Source organism: Furipterus horrens, unplaced genomic scaffold (genome assembly GCF_987537825.1).
Source record: "Furipterus horrens unplaced genomic scaffold, mFurHor1.1.pri manual_scaffold_5, whole genome shotgun sequence".
NCBI lineage: Eukaryota > Metazoa > Chordata > Mammalia > Chiroptera > Furipteridae > Furipterus > Furipterus horrens.
Genome location: NW_028327175.1, coordinates 166591274 through 166608734, shown reverse-complemented (window position 1 = coordinate 166608734; position 17461 = coordinate 166591274). Strand labels below are relative to the sequence as shown.

General features: G+C 43.8%; 1 protein-coding gene across 14 annotated transcripts in view; it reads left to right on the top strand.

Annotated features, from left to right (window-relative positions):
* The window catches only part of KCNMA1 (potassium calcium-activated channel subfamily M alpha 1), a 725195-nt gene that overhangs the window by 585540 nt on the left and 122194 nt on the right, over window positions 1-17461 (top strand). For 2 of the 14 annotated variants that reach the window (XM_090278273.1, XM_090278274.1), the window contains exon 19: window positions 8469-8642. The exons of the other annotated variants lie outside the window; for them this stretch is intronic. In XM_090278273.1, the coding sequence (XP_090134399.1) occupies window positions 8469-8642 (174 nt within the window). The remainder of the gene's footprint in view (window positions 1-8468; window positions 8643-17461) is intronic. 14 annotated transcript variants of the gene reach the window in all.

Sequence of the window (17461 nt, the reverse complement as noted above, 5' to 3'; positions counted from 1 at the left end):
AACAAGACCTAGGAGCAAATGCAAGAGGCTGAACTCCTTTGTAAGGAGAGTCTCACAGGGGTGTGGGATGGGAAATGCAGGGGAGCCTTGAGACCAATAATTCACAGAGAACCTGACGCCATGGAGGTATCAGCAAAATTCACTTATTGATCATTTATATAATTTTGATACCTTGTTTGTACAAGGCACTATTCTTGATGCTAGGGATGGAGTGTTGTACAAGATAAAGTCCCTGCCCCCTGAAGCCTTCACTCTAGTGAATGATTGTAGAACAATAACGATCTAGAAATAATTAAATACATTCAGATAGAGACAAGAGCTATGAAGAGATTAGGTACTGCCTTAGGGTGTGAGGAACCTTTGTGGAGATGCTGCTTTAACCAGGAGCATAAATAAGTTCACAGTGTTCGAGAGAAGGAAGGCTGGCCAGTGGGGCTGGTGGGATTGGAGAGAGGGGGACAGGTACAAGACAAGACGAGAGAGGAAGGCAGGCACCATTGTAATCAACTTGGGCTGTAGTCCTTCGATAAATATAGCTATTTTCAAGCAAGGAAATTATATCATCAATTCCTGTCGATCTCCCTGGTGACTGGACAGAGAGCAGAGTCTAGGGAAGCAGGTGTGGAATGGAAGGATGGAGAGTAAGCTTCTCTGACTCCTGCTGAGCTGGAACCCAACAGATGGATTTTTTTAAGTCCCTAGAAATGAGAATTTGACCTCTAGGACATTTTTCCATCTTGGTTCTAGGCAAGCAAATAGTAGTGGTCTTTAACATCATCCTGGAGGGAAAGGCACGTAATTGTTTGAAATAATATTATTCTCTTCATTTCCTTTCATGTTGGTTCAGCTAGTGAAGCGTATGTTCTCCCATCATGCATGGCACAGAGTGCTGCAAAAGGACTGCCTCTTCAAGGCCAAGCCAGTGTGACAAGGACCTCACTCTCTTCTCTCTGCGCCCTCCTCCCCACATGGGCTCCTCCTCTCATAGAGGCCCTCAGCTGTGAGGTTGATGTTTGATCACAATCAAAATTGTCCAAATATTGTCCTTCCTAATTAAAAGGTCATAACAGCCACTGTTTCAGAGGGCAGGATGCAGATGTGTATGTGTAAGTGGTAGTTAGAATAAATTAGTTATTAAACCTAAGGCATACGAGGCAGGTTAGGAAATTGGGGAAGCTAGGTTTTGGTTATAAACAAACTTTCATTACAAGGACCTAGAATTGTTAATAATGCACCGATTGCACGTTGCCTTGTGCCCAAAGGTGGAGAGGGCAGCTGACCCACCAAGTCATTTGTTCAAACCTGTTAGGTCAGGTATTAATAATTCGCCTTGGAATGATACATCTGCATGAGGGCAGAGCTGGTGACAATCACTGGTCCTTATTCACAGCTTCCTAACCTCCTCTCCCAACCTAAGCTCTTCCCCATTCACCCCCATTCACCCCCACCTCCACCTCCTCATTCACTTTTGTTCAATGACTTTAACGTTTCCTGTCATACTATCTGGAGAAATATCAAGTGTGGATATTCCATGCCTGCAAATTCTGTGGTAGTATAGTTTAACTTTTGCATTTCTTTCCATTTCTTCATAGCTCTCCATCAAGGAAGAGGGTCAGATTCCATGAATGGCCAAGCAGCAAGCTCTCAGACCTGTTTACCGATTTTCTTTTTTGTGTAACAAACCTGGTCTAATGATGGGTGTTTCCTCCCCCAGCCTCTAAACGTTTGCCAAAGCGTAGAATCCTAGGGGACAAGTCATGTCTAAATTGATGTGTTTGAAGGAATTTTCTTGAACTTCTAATCATTGACATATTTTTGATTTATTTTTTTTCTCTTTGCTGCCTCGGAATACGGCCCCTACTCTATTTTAACTGCACACTGGTAGTGATATATTGTGAGTAAAACGGGTTCCCAGCAACCCGGAGTCCAGTTCCCCCTGTCTTTCTCTAGAAAAGATACTTCTTTTATTTTCTGTACAGTTTCAGTTTCCTTTTTTCTTTTGGTATTTATGTTGCATGTAGCAGTGACATCATGCCCCAACTCCCTCATCCAACACAGTCTGCAGAGTAGCTGGGTGCTGGAGAACCCCGACAGCAGGAACCCCCAACTCTGTTCATCCACCCCACACCCTAGCTTTTTGCCAGCTTCTGGCACTGTCTTATTTTTCTATTTGAAAATAAGACCTTGACAACAGTGTTTCTCTTGAAGGCCTTGTTTCTGGACCTTTAGGGGACACTGAGTAGGCTGAGGTAATTACCACTCTAGCTCCACGTGCCTCATCGATTGGGGGTCATGGTCATGCTTGCCTTTGATAAATTATACTTGGTCTCCTCGACTATTGAGCTTGAATTCCTATCCCGAAGGAAACATATGCTACATATATATTCCTGTGTTGTGATATATATATTATATGTACCAGTATTTTATATGTAAAAATGTACATTTTTATATATAAGCATAGAGATATTTTATAGAGAGAGTGAAGTATTTATGACAATATATGTGCCTCTCTATATGAGAAAGTGCTTTCTGGAGGATTAATTGGACACCCAACTCTTGGACTGTAAGTACCTAAACTGCCTTACTGGAGACAAGTATTTCCACAGTGGTAATTATTTCCAACAGTCTATGAAGTTCCCTTGCTTTAAAGTAAACTTTCTCCTTCAGTCAGTACCCAGTAGGACATACCCAGTTCCTCTATGGGTGCTAGTCAGACATCTTGGAAGATGTTTGCTTCTTTAGTAAATATTTACTTGTTTAAGGTAGAAAAGATGGCTCAAGGAGGGCATTCTGTTTCACTAATGAGACCTATAGAAGTCCGAACAAGCAAATGCAAGTCTCCAGGCCCCTACCTTACCGAAGGGGGAGAACTCCTCTCACCCAAGATGGAGCAGTTGAGGAGGAGCTTTCAGGGCCAGTATTTCTACATGTGGCTTAGAGCAATGCTGCTTTCAGTTGCACCAGAAATGAGCTTGGGGCCTTTCCTCCTGTACGTAAGGCCCCTGAAAATGAGACCCAACCTGCAGATCAGTTCATTCCAGTGGTCCTGGGATTTGGAGATGTCTCAACACTTGTTCTTCTCACGATCCTCTGCAGCAGAAGAGACAAGTAGGTCATCTGGTTTTGGCCAGTCTTCAGAGTTGGAGGGTATAAAATGCTCAGTGTACAAACAAAACAAAGCAATAACCTCCCTCACTTTCAATGCACGTTTCTGCCAAAATTGATTCTGCGGCTTCCTTTATCTGAAGAACACCTTTAAGGATGGCTTGAGAGGAAGAGCCACGTTTTATACCTGCAGAGCTGCCTACAGAATCTAACAATCCTTCAGAACTGGTAGGAGATCTTGATGTCAATCAACAAACAACTCTAGTGCCAAATTCTTCTGCCTTCTCTAGCCACAATATGGTGTTGAGGGCAGAATCAACTAGCTTGGTGGGCTCTGTGCTACTGACATTAACTAGCTTTCCCTTCTCCCTCTTCCCATTTTGGGAAAACCACCTGGAAGATCTTTCTTCTCCTTCCAGAATCTAATAGAAGAACTTTACTAAGTGAAGACATCATTTCTCATTTATAGGACTTGAAAGAATGCTCTCTGATTCCCAGTGTCACATCAGACAAATGCCTCAGCCTTACACCTTGGCAAACTTTCTTCTCCCATGGATGTTTTTACCTGTAATTTTAGTTGCCGCAAGCATGTGAACAGCAGCTTCAGCGTTCAGGCTTGGAAATAATCCTTCCTGCATTGGATTGATTTTAAATATGAGGTTGTGATCTGACAAGCGTCTATGAATTGAATGGCAGATTTTTTTTCTGCCACACAAGTCTTCCCTTGGATTGCTCCAGTTGAAACCTAAAATATTTTTTCCCCAGCAGTTGGAAAACTCCATCTGAGCCTCTCAGTCCAGCACTGCTTCTCCTACCCCTTCCAACACGCCCTGGAAATTAAGATTGTGCAATTGGAAATTGGCTGACAATTTGGTTGCTGATGCAGGAGGCAGATGGTGCTGAGAACAGGCTGGACTCCAACTCCTTCTTCCATTCCAGGCCTGGCTGGGAAGGGCTAACCAGGAGAGAACCTGCATTTGACAGCTGATTGTCAGTTTGACACAGGGAAAGAGCAGTAACTAAACTACCCCTACAGCAGCTACTTCTTCACAGGTTTCCTTTCTTATGATCACGGCCTTTGAAAACATAGCCAACGTTGTCCAAGAGTATGTCTGAGATATCTTCCAGTTTTAAACACTCACGAGTAAAGAGGAAAGCTTTGATGATGTCCATTAGGGAAATACTTTTATGTTGTCTCTATAAATAGCACTAGGAAGTCATAATGGAAATATTGGGTGAATGTTCACTTCATTGTGGTAAAGAAAAGCACATAAAAGCTTTTTCTCAAACTGTAAAACTGTTAGGACAGAGTCCTTAGGAGGAAGGTGAGATCCAGGGTCTAATTCTTGGCAACCACATAACCTCTTTGAATCTGTGGCACCAGTCCAAGAACAAGAAACTTATGATGTGGGCCAAAGAGAAAACCAGGTCCCCAGAGGCTTGTATTTCTGCTCTCCCAGAGTTAAGCTGGCCTACGGGGGCAATTAGTTGAGCATAAAGTTCCAAGAGCCCTAAGATGGAATGACAAGTAGCTGCAGTATGTACACCTACCAGAGACACTCTCGTGTCTGTTCCCTGTCTCAGGAAGCTGCCTCAGAGCTTGGAGGAGACCCAGTCAGTGGTGCTGAAGCGGTCCTACTCTGGCTGTCCGTGGCTGCAGAGGCGATGTGCAAGTTGCCACTTCTGACCACTCTAGGACCATCTCCTAGAACCTCTCACCCCTTTGACCCTGCTGCTCCTAAACATCTGTTGTGGATTGTGAGAACCCACGACATTCAAATGACACTGCACACATTTCAGTTCGTAGAGGCACAAAGGATCCTCTTTCAGAGATCTGCCAGCTGGTTCAGGTCTGTTAACCAGCTGCTCTTCCACACAGAGCCACTAGATGTCCTCGTAGATCTACTTTTCATTACCACTGAAATCCTGGGGAAAATTCCCTTCTCTGAGGATTGAAATTTGGGAGGAGAGGACTGGGTTGACTACGAAATAGAGAAAATCAGCAAACACCAAAGGAGAGAGGGCACTTTTTGTGGCTAGGGAGTAGATATGAAATTTACTTCTGTTTTAAATAAGTACTGAAACTTTCAAAGTTGCTCTTTGAAACCTAACCTTGGGAGTTTTAAATGGCACTCTGTTATCTGAAATTAACCTTCGAACCTTCAGCAGCTCTAGAAAAGGAAACAATCACAGAGAAATGGAAATAAAATACCAGTGAATCTGAACATCCATGATTCACTAAAACAAAACCAAAGGATTAGGAAGCCAGAGAGAGAGTTGAGGGGGGTGAGGGGTAGTATTTTCCAAATTAAGAGGTCCTTGACTTAATTACGGTGTAATTTTATTTTACAACTGGAGAGTATAATTTTACACACAGACTGTCCACATCTTCTGGAAAAGCTACCACCAGGGAGATGTATCCTCATCCGTTTTTAGTTAAAGAGCTCGTTCATGACTCATACAATGGCCCAGCTGTAGGTTCATCCTTCAAGCCTACCGGATCACTCCACCAGATGGGACGTCAGAATTGGCCTCACCTTTTCAGAGAGTGGACCTGGAAGGATATATAGGTGAAGACACCAGACAGGGGTGGGGAGGTCAAAGAAAATGAACTCTTCCAGAAGTAGAGCAAAAGAGCCACCCTTCCAGTCGGGGGCACCTTGGTCTAGACATTGTAATTTATGAAGGTTTGTCAGTGTGTGGGGCTCAATCATTTTTCACTGTTTCCGTCTTGTCTCGGAGCCTCTCACTGATCATCCTTGCTGATTTTTTTGTGGCGGTGCTTGTTTGTCTGCTGAGATTTCTATTTTGTATTTGGTGTGAGTGTAAAACTGATGACTGGGAAGCCATGACGAGTAATAGCATGTTTTCTTTTTTATGCATATGCTGCTTTGGAATGTGACTGCTTATAATTAACATTTAATCTTCTTATAGCAATTTTTTTTTTTTTTTTTGCTGCTTTGATTACCAGTTTCAGCCTGTTCCTGCATGCTAACAATATGAAGTTTTAGAACAATGCATGGTCTCCAGAAGAACCAACAATAACAGTTGCAAACAGTCCCTGAGAGGCACTGGTTTAAAGATGTGTTTCCTCCTGAACCCTTATCAAGTAGGAGGTTTAAATCACCCCTTGTGATGGGCTTACCTCTGTCAAAGCCATTTCAAAACTGATTCCATTCCCATCTGCCCTCCCCTTGTCCTTAAAGATGGTATATATATATATATGAACTTTCTTTCCCTATAAATGTGTCAGATTCTATTATTGTATATGAACCCAAAATGGCAGGATCAAAATGAAAACCAGGGACTGTTGCTAATGAGAAGCATAGCATTTCAGAGTTTGATGGGCTTCTCTTCTGCTACAGCATTTGATTAAATTTTTTTTTCAAAACAATTTATCTACAGTGAAACAAAAAATCATCTTCGTTTCCCTCTTCTGTGTAAATAACAAACCAATATTTCCAGTAAAAGAACTAGCAAAAGACAAAAACAAACAAGGTGTCTTCATGTTGTGTACCAGATCTGGATGTATTTAAAATAATTTTATGTTCATGTCTTCAGCTGAAGGCATTTTCCCCTCTCTTGATTTCAACAACTGCTGTTTGGGGGTGTCTGGGCATTCATGCCATGCTTTCTAAATTCTTCTGATTCAAATGCTATAGTAGAATTTTTCCCAATTTTTCCCCCTAAAAGCCAAGCTCAAGAATGATGTAGCTCACACGGAACAGGGCTGGGGCTGCATGGTGGTGATCTGAGCAACTGGCTAGCTAGGATGCTAAAAGAACATGTCACTAAAAAATGTGAGCCACGCTTACAAGAACGGAGTTGCTGCTGAAGAGATCTCTCATTCATCTCCCCCAGTGCCTGTTCCTCACAATCATAACGTTACCCCTGCTTGACAAATATACTGTATGGCAAGTCATAAAGGTCTTAGAACAGGACTTGACCCATTTGAGAGATTTAAACCCCTCTTCCTGGTGACTGTAACATTCAAAGAGGGCAAAACCACAAGCCATATTTTAAAGTAAGGGTGCTGCCATTCTCCACAAAGAAAAAGAAAGGGGGAAATATGACTTTTGAAATGGAAGGTGTGGGCACAGGGACTAACACCTCTCTTTAGTTCGGTTATTCTTTAGCTCTAATGTGTGGAGTTCTTCTCCCCTCCTGTGAGAGAAGCAAGCCAGTGCAGGCTAAGTGATAAGCAAACATTTCTGTCTGTTGTAGCGTCAGATTGAGGTACAAAAAGCTTCTTGTTTAACTTAACTGGTTATTGGCTTGCAGGGTAAAGGTGAAGGACATTGAGAACTACTGCAGTGATATCCAGCCGCCTTTTTGTAGGCTTGCGCTTCACTGGGGTCCCCGGGCAGCATGGAACCTACAGTGCTAGCTTTAGAAGCACTATCAGTGCTGCATGCAAGTCTCTATTTCACGTGTGATCTGTTATTTCATGTTTTGGCCAGAATTTTGCATAGAAGAAAAAATTACGATTCACTAATAGCCTGATTGCTTTCTGAGTTTTTGGTGGGCAGGAGAGAAAAAGAGATGGGATTTTCAGATTCTCTCAGCTTTAAGCAGAAAATACACCCATGAGTAGCTAAATGCATTGCAATAGACCAGCATCTCATATGCTTTGGGTGATTTTTTATGTTTGAACTTCCTTTAATGTCAAACACGCAGCGTTAGCCTTGAGTAGCTGCATTTCTTATATGGACAGATTTGGGTATTTGTTCTGTCAAGAGTAAATTTAAATTCCTGTAGGCATCATGTAAACTCACTCTGGGGAAGTTCAGCAGAGGCATCCTCAGATTCTATATTAACACGTAATCGTTTCACATCTAATTTGATGAAAGCTTATCCCAGGCTCTGCCTGATGCCCAGGAATGGATGGAAATTAGAAAGCCTCTATATTAGCTATTTCTGCATCTTGCAAAAACCATTTATTGTACCAAATCAGCAATTCATTGATTGGCTGTGTGTATATTTTGTTCTCCCATATTCATTGTGCCAGGAAAAAAATGCCAGTTACAATTTTGCCATCTATAATGTGCTCTTCTTCTCATCCAAGACCCCGATTGTTATCAGCCGTGCCCTTTTCCTGTAGTCGTCCGCTTTACCTAGGGGAGAAAAATCATACACAACAGCCTTGGGGGATTATAAAGGCAATTTATATTTTCACTGCTTTTTTTGATGTACAACCAAAGTGTTACAACAGTCACTCTGCATTTTTTTTCTGGGTCAAGACTGTTAATGTGCACTAAGACCTGTGTTAAATCCCTTCAGCTCCCTTCCAGCTGCCTTGCTGTGTGTGACCTTGCCATTAACTACCGCTCTTCCTCTCCTCTCATTCAACCACGTGGTTATAGCCAAGATGTCCATCTACAACAGAATGAGACGGGCATGTTGTTTTGATTGCGGACGTTCTGAGCGTGACTGCTCGTGCATGTCAGACCGTGTGCGTGGTAACATGGACACCCATGAGAGAGCCTTCCCACTTTCTTCTGTCTCTGTTAATGATTGCTCGACCAGTTTCCGTGCCTGTAAGTTCAACCCAACATGTGCAGTTCCATGTCTCTGTGCTGTCTGTGGTCCTGTGAGTCAGTCAAGCTTACGTTTTCTTCCCAATGTGACCTCATGTGTGGTGATATGTTGCCCCAGTTTCCTGTGTCGCTGTGTATGTGCTGGGGGAGGCCTCCCTTGCTGTCTGTTAACATGTGCTTCTTGGAGTGGCGTGCAGGCCTGTGATGTTACAGTGTGGTGATATAGTCTCTTTCCCTTTGAATAACTACAAATGGAAGTTAGTGTGGCAGCAATCAAATGCAATATTAATACAGAAGTGTGTGGAAAGGTATACCTTAATATTTGGGGAAAGCTTAGACATTGGATTGGGTCAAAGGGGGGAAGGAAAAAGGTGTAGGGAGAACAAGCCAGCTCTAGCTTTAAATTCTTTTTAGTGAGCTTAGTTTCTAAAATACAACATGGTTCTGGTGAAGATGGGTTTTTATTTTTTTTACTGTGTCTCACTAATCTGTATGTCATTCCTCCAGTGCCAGATTGTCCTATGTTCTGAAAAAAAAAAAAAAAAAAAAGAAAAAAGCGAAAGAAAAGCTCTAAATCTGCCAATCTATATAAAATGGTAGATTCTAGAGCTCCTCCTCAAAAAGATGATTAATTCAAAGGATCAGTCCATTAATATCTTTTATTTTTTTCCCAGAAATGTAGCCTCCTGATTAAGTTATCTTGTAGCAATTGTAATTTCAAATAACCCAAACTGTAAGCGTTGAACCTCCATGAATTCCTTGAGTCTAGTGCACGGACCTTGGAGGTCAGTCTTCCTTGTTATTTGCAAGCTCATGGATGCTATAGAACTTGCTGAGGTCTTGAGCTGGTCACAGCTGAGATATGCTGGGTTCCTGAGACAGCCGTCATCATTGTCTTCAGCATGGGCTTTGCTGGGGTTTTACTGACGCAATTCAGAGGTGATATTACTAAAGCTCCGGTTTGTGCACAGAGACCCTGGGATATGAGTCCTCCTCTAAGGGCAGAAGAGGTTGTGGTTCTGTATGAGGACCTGGATGCCTTAAAGGATGGCTGTAACCTTATTTTCATGTTTGGTAGCATGGGAGGCAGAAGACAACCCTTCCTTCTCTGCTTCATCCCTTCCTTTTAAAAGCACCCAATACATTTTTTGGTGACCATATTGCCATCCATTCTCTCCCTTAAGTGGGTAGTGCTGGTTGAATTAAACTTCCACCAGCAGGGATTAATTCACACTGGCAATGAGGATGGAGAAGAGCACTTTGCTCTAGAGCATTTACTCCCATGAAAAAGTTGCCCCACTCACCAGTGTCGACATTAAAGGTGGTCCCAGCACGATGTGCTTGTGTGGCAGTGATCCATCGAGGCTCCGAGGGCTGAGAGTCCTAACTTCACTGTGTGTGGTGGAGTAGTGTGCCAGGGTAGGTGCTGGTGTTGGTACCTGCTGTTCAGGTCTGAGGCAGGATCTGTGTGCATTGAGCTGTCACAGAGTCATCTGGAAAAATTAGATCTAGGCCCATGAGTCATCCTCTCAAATCCATGATTCACTGCCTCTCTAGAACGGTGCCAAGGGATGAGATTCATTTATAATAGTGATAGCTATTGAGAGGGATTTGGGACTGTGTAAATCTTGTCTTGACATTGATCTAAAATGGAACTTTTTAGAAAGAAAGTTTTCTTTAGATGTTTCTTACAGATGTCACAGTATGAATTCTTACCCCTTATTCTCAGCGTAAGACTTCTCTCCTGTCATATGACACCACCAAGGTCTACTAGGTCACAACCACACAATGAATTTATGTGTCTGTGAAGTTCAGAGACATAAGCTGAGAAGAATGAGCAACAGGATGAGCTGTGGCCACATCACTTTGATTGACTGTGGAGAATGTAACCGTCAGCCACTAGGTTACCCTCCTGCCTAAGGCACAATTTCTGTTTCCAAATAATTACTCCTGGGCTCTAAATCCTTGGCCCAAGAGTCAGTGGAGAGAAGGAAGGAGCCATCTGGGCTGTAAACTAGGGCTTTGTGGTCATGTCTTGGCACTGGTCATCCATATCAATCACAGCAAAACCTGTGTGAGGCCCATGATACTCAATGTGTGTAATTTCCATTTTATCCAGGAGAAACCATAATGGAAGGGATTTCTCAGCTCTGCAATTTAATCTAAGTGTTGGCAGAGGCCAGGAGAAGAAAAACTTGGGGTGGGATTGTCCCGTCCTCTCAGAAACATCCTGCGCATGAGATCGTTGTCCTTCCTACCCCCCCCCCACCCCCGAAATCAGCTCCACCATGGAAAACGTGGGGCTTTGGGCCGTATGTTGAAGCCTTAACTGGCCCTGACAGCTCAGGGGGGTTTGCCGCCCCTGCTTCATCAGTCTTTCTGCCGTCATCACTCCATCAAACAAAAGCAGATTTCATCCATCCCTGTGTGAGAGCACTCACCTTTGACCATTAATAAGAAGTTAGGAAAATCCATTCCAATTTGAGCCCTTTTATGTGCCCATATAAGCCCTTCTTCTCCAATTAAAAAATGTCTATCTCTATGCGGAATTCTACTGGCAGAGCTCCAACAGCAATCCCTGGCCTTCCCTCGCTGGTGGTGGGGCTGGGTGGTGCCCATTTGACAGAGCTGGTTGACTCAAAGAGCGGTGGTGAGAGTGGGCTTTTCATTAAATATGAGCAGATGTGAAATGTAGAGGGTTTGACAATTAGAAATGGCAGGAGAAGGGCCCTTGAATCAAAGTGAGGTCAGATGGGCGGATCAGATTACTTCTCTTACATTCTTTAGTTGTTCTGAAAATCATTCTGAATTAGTGTCAGCAGAGCCATGATGGGTTTTGCCCTTTGTCTTTTATGCTGGGGCTGTATTGTTTCCCAAGACACTCATTAAAGGTCATTATATTATTACGGAGCTTGCTTTGGTCGCAGTTCCCCAGTTGAACCAGCGTGCTTTGGAGACTGCCTGATTCGTTTCTCTCTTGCCTTTCGTCTCCCTCCTTACTATTTTTTTTCTTGTGAGGGGAAAGATTTCCGTTTTCAAGGGACATTAAATTGAAACACAAAGTCCCATTATGTGCTTTCTGAAGTGGGAAGAGAAGTAGCAGTTCCCAGGGGAGTGGTAATGTATTAAGAGTGTTCACACGGTTTTAGTAATCGGCCTTCTCCCAGCAGGACCTGCCTGCTCAGCTCACCTCTGCTTGGAGGTGTGGCCCATTACCGCCTATCGGTTTTTGTTAAGTTGCTGGCTGCTCTAACCGTTGTCTCCTTCTATTGAGCTCACGAGAGATGTAAGGCCAGGCTGTGCTAACAAAAAGGTCTGCAGAGAAGGAGCCCTTTACAGAAGACTTCAGAAACAGAAAAGTAAGGCAGAGGTCAATAAGGATTCATCACAAGACCGTTCTATGGGGCAAGGCTGAATTGTCCAATATGGTAGGCTAGGAGATCGGTGTACACGTAGCATCATTGTCTGATTATTCTGATTTTGTTTCCACTTCAACTGATTCTGGGCAGGAGTACCAGCTCTCTTAAAAGACACTCGGATGGTACGGACCCCAGATTTATTATAGAGTTTTATATTCTAGTGCTATCAAATAGGAGAATACAAGTCTAACAGCAAGCACACATATAAATATAGACTTAGGTTGCAATCATTCCATTTGCCCTCAACATAATATTGTAGAATGGTCCTTTTTTTCTGTTTAGGATTTATTCTTATTATTTGTCTTGCCTGCTGTCTGATTGCTAAGTCTAACAGAAAAGCACCTTTCAAATGATGACACAGTGACACCACAGGGCCCTATTGATTCAAACCTGCTGAGACCTGCCTGACACGATGCTGGCCACAAAGCGTCAGTTACCGTGGCAGGAACAAATTAATCATATGCCAGAAGAGAAACAGATTTTTAGACTTGCACTTAGAAATAGTACAAGTACATGTGTGATCGCTCACACCAACCTTTCAATTTACTAATAGTTTAAACCTGCACTATTGCATACACCCTTTTCCAAACTACTGTAACTAATTTTAAATTGTGCATGACTTTTATTTTGGGTATAAATATAATACAAGGAGGCATTCAACTCCAATGGGTAGGTTGAGACCGGAAATCCAATACAATTAGGTTGAAGGGAGGCGTACCAAAATCAGTTCAGTGTAATCTTGAGTCTTGTCAGATAATAAACAAAAATCAGCTGAATCCGAGTATCCTTTGGTTTGTAAGACAGAGAATTAACATTGTCAATAGAACTAAAGTCACTCAGGTGAAGTAAGGGCATTTTGAAGTACATAAAATCAGATACTGGGGCAGGGGGTGGAAATAGCTCTAGGAAAATATCTGTAACAGGACACACCCAATACTGACCATCTCCAGCGCCTGTTAAAGGGAGATTTAATTAAATAAGTTGCATTTAAAAATCAACAGATACTCATTATCATTATCTCATTCCTTTTATGCATAGTTTTGGGTGGCCTCCTGAAGCTCCCCAATCCAAATTTTATTTGTTTATTTTACTTCTAGTCTCTGTCCTTCCCTGCCTCCCTTGCCCTTCTCCACTGCACCCTTCTCCCCCCCCCCCACCCCCCGCCGTCTCTCCAATGGCACCAAACACTGAAGCAGCCTGTGGGGCATACTCTAGATCTTTAGCTAGCATCCCGATTTGCCCATTTGTACTCTGTTGTGGGACGTGAACACAAGAAGGCTAATCGGTCTGGGCAGCCATGTAATCATTCCATGAGATCAGTGCACCTGGGAGGGCCTCTTAGGGCACTTTTGCTGGTAGCACACAAGGCTACAAAGTCACTGCCGCTCACTTGATTTTGTGGTGTCCACATTAAGCAGTGAGTTGACTGGAAACATGACTTCCTATGTCCTTATACAGCTGTTGGTTCTTTAAATCAGCATCGAAAGGCAGCAATAATCATGCTTGGGTGAAATTTCCTGTGAAAAGTATCCCTTAAATTACCTAATTAAAGTGCTGCAAACAAACCAGGTTTTTATTCTTAATAAATAGCTGAGTGGTTTTTTTTATTTTTATTTTTTTTTCAGTTTAGCTTCCGGTGATGTAGTTGACTTGCTTTTTGGGACCTTGTTGGGCTCCCAAATAGTATTGTGGAATTCTTTAAGTTAAATATACTATGAAGAGACATCACATATAGATGAAAAAGAAAGGAAACCGTGGGCAAACAAAAAAATTAACAGCCAGTTTTTTAAAAGAAACCCTTTGAAACAGAGTTGGGAGACAAGAAGTAGAAAGGTCAGAATGAAGAAGGACTGAAGGGTCCTTGGTGTGTATCCCATCACTTGGACACCTCCCTTTTGTGGGACGTGCTTTAATAGGTGACTCGGCTCTTCAAGGACAAACTAGAAAAGACATTGGCATGCCATAAGGAAGCTGAGCAGAGGTCCTTATGCAAGGTGACATGGAAATTATGTTTGCATTTTTATTTAGGACAGTGGCCAGTTGTCAACGATACTCACCCTGACAGCTGCTACCACTGGGCGGCAGATTCTCTGTCTTACCTCCGTGGTGGGGGACAGAGGTGGCCAGTTAGCTCTCCCATCTTCCCCCTCCTCCACGATCTTGGTGACAGATGCCAGGGCCAGCCCGCCTTTCACTTGTGCTTTCTTGTCAAGGCTCTGCCTTGAGCCCAAATCCTGACCTTTACTGTATGAAATAAAGTACTGATGAACAAGCAGAGGTTTGAATTAGAGCAGGCTTGGAGCAAATGTCAAGTCCATCTCTGCTCCCTCCTCCACCTGTACCAGGAGCCTGAATTAGACCCAGTCTGGAGTCTGCAGTGCCTTAGGCTTTATGGGTCTGGGGAGACATAAGTTATTAACAAAGAGTTATTAAATTTTTATCAATTTTACAACACAATGTAAATGCCTCCTATGAATCTACATTGTATTCATTATCATTTAAAACGTTAATTAAGTCAAAGTTGCATTTAATTTCTCTCTAAATGGGCCTCTGGGAAGAGGCTTTTAGAAACATCTGTGAGAGCGTGCGGCTCCGGAGACAGGGAGTCCCCTGGCCCGCACTCAGGATAGCCCCCGAGTTGATTGCAATTGTGTGTCTGTGGCTGATTTGTTGTGATGTGATTGGGCATCATCTCAAATTAGTATCAGACCAGTAATGGTGTAAAGACATGGGAGGGAGGCTGGTGGGGCGGCAGCCCAGGCTTCCCTGGCTCCTGCCTCCCAGTGCCTTCCAGACAGATGTGGGAAGTTCATCGATGACACCTCAGGTCTCAGTCCTGCCTCGGGTTCTCCCTGCTCACATGGTGCCTGTCTTGTCAGGTAGACGCTTCCTTCATCTGACACGGATGTTTGTCCTCTGCCTCGACCAATTCACGGCATGTGCCAGTGTGCTCACGGGGAAGATCTTTGAGTTTGGGGTCTTGGACTTGCATTTAAACCTAGAAAGAATGAGCTCTGTGCAGCATAATGGAGACCATTTTCAGACGGAGTAGATGTGGAGATTAAAAGCAGATCATGCTCCTGGGTGAGGAGAGAGGAAGAGTGAGGCCTACTAAGATCTGCTGAAAATTGCTTTCCCTTTTTGAAGCTAGGTTGATATTTTTGCCTTGTCTGAGTTTAGGCTACTCCCTAGACAGATGTGCTACTTTTGGATATGTATTCCATCTCCCAGGAACTGAGGAGTATTAATGTGGGGGTACTAGGAAATGGCTAATTGCACAACTTGGATTCAAGTTGAGAGTGGACTCACTGGAGTCTCTGCTTTTGTTCTATGTAAGGTACTCTGCCAACATAGTGTGTGTGTGTGTGTGTGTGTGTGTGTGTGTGTGTGTACATATCCGTGTATGCATGTATGTATCCATGTATGCATGTTGTTAAATTTAACACATAGCATTGGCTGCATTGCAGGTACTGTTTATGTCCTTTACCAATATAAATTTAATCTTTACCAAGAGCTAGTAACTGTTATTTGCAGCTTAGGCACCTGTAAACCGCACCACTTATAGATGAAGTGACTAAGGCACCGAGAGGTTAAATGACCTGCCAAGGGTCACGCAGCAAGTTGGTGGTGGGGCTGGGATTTGAAAACAAGCTGGTGGCTCCACAGCTATGGTGTAAGTTCAGTTTCTCGGTTATATAGTTGAAGATGATCCATAGGAAGGAGAAAAAGATGAGAACTTCATTAATAGAGACTCAAGACAATGTGGGGAGTGCTGTGAGAGAGAGGTGCAAAGGTCCCGAGGTCACCTCCTGTGGGTCGGCCAAAGACCCACATAGGATGAAACAGTGCAGATGAGCCTTGGAGAACAGGAGAAAAGGAGTATTCTGCCCAGCAGCATGAGGAAAGGTAAGGCAGTGGAGAGGTCGGGAGCCTCCTGCCAAACAGCTGGTAACCCAGTTTGGTTGGAGCTTAGGTCCCCTGCGGCAGGGAGAGGAGCCCTGAAGGGTAAGTAGGGCCTGTATTGGCTGGGGGTGGTCCATGAGGCTTTTGTTCTTAATCTGAAATACAACAGACAGTGTTCAAGGTGATTGTTCAGGGAAGTGACGCCAGAGGCTTTGTTCTGGAAAGCCTTCTATGGCAGCCATGGAAGGTGGGACTGGGCCCAGGGGGCAGCTGGCAGGCGCCCTGTGGTGGTGACTACCAGCAGAAGGGACACTGTGCTGGAAGGAGGCAGCACTCAGCCACTCTGAGAAGCCTCAGAAAGGAGGGCCCAGGTGGCATCTCCAGCCTCTAGGACTCTTCAGCAGACGCACATTATCCAAATGCAAATCCAAGAAGTGAAGATCTTTTAAAAGAAAGGTTAATTAATAGCTCAGAAGCAGTTGAATTCCATCAGTTAAATTTCTTGAGCACAATTCTCCCCAGCTGGCCTGGCGATCTTCATGATTCCTGCTTTGGCTCAGTGGGGTTTTCTTCTTGTCGGAGGAGAATTGATTCAAGCCTCAGCCAGGACGGACGCCTGCCGGGCTGCATCCTGTGGATCTATTTCCTCCAGTTCCTTTTTCGAACCAGTATTTCTTTTTCCTCCCTCACCATTCTCCCCATTTCCAATAAGATTCGCATATTGAGCATGTTGAAGGTGAAAGAGGCAGGCAGCTCTCAGTTGCTGGCATGAATGTCATAGGTCCAGGCTGGGGGGCAGAAGCAAAGCAGGTGGAGGCAACCAACTGGAATATGTTACCAGCCTGGGGGGTCTTGGCTCAAGCTGAATGTGGTAGCTTTGCTTAGAGCTCATGGGAATTATTTTTCAAATCCCTATGTATGGCCACAGGACTCTTCCTCTCATCTTTCTCAAGGAGATAGTACTTCTCATCCCATTCACTGAAAACGGATTGTAGTTTTCAACCAGTTATCCTTCTCTGATAGAAATGCAAAACATTCCTGTGTGGCATTTCTAAGGGCCATGGCACAGTTTTCTTTTCCTTTTTATTTCACTGTACACAAGACCTTTGTCTGCAGTTGTGGTTCCTCTATGTCAGCATCCATGACACACCATCAACCCCAAAGGGTTGTTAAAATAGCACGGAAAAGTGCTTGAGTCCTGGGTCTCCTCACCATGGTGGGGTGTGCGGGCTAAGAATGCCAACTTTCGGAAGCGGATGAAGCAAAATGCACCACCCTGCAGGCTAGGTGTTACCCTTCTTTCTTCGGGGGCTTCTCCAAAACCAACGTGTAGAATCACCTAGATAATCAAGGAAGCCGCCATCCCTGCATTGGCTTACAAGAGTTCCGTTTTTCCAGGAGGACTAAATGGACAGAAGTGCAGCATTTTCAGGCCCACACAGCTGACATCCAGTATTGAGAGTACCTTTTTGTACACAGGTAGACAGAGTGCCTCAT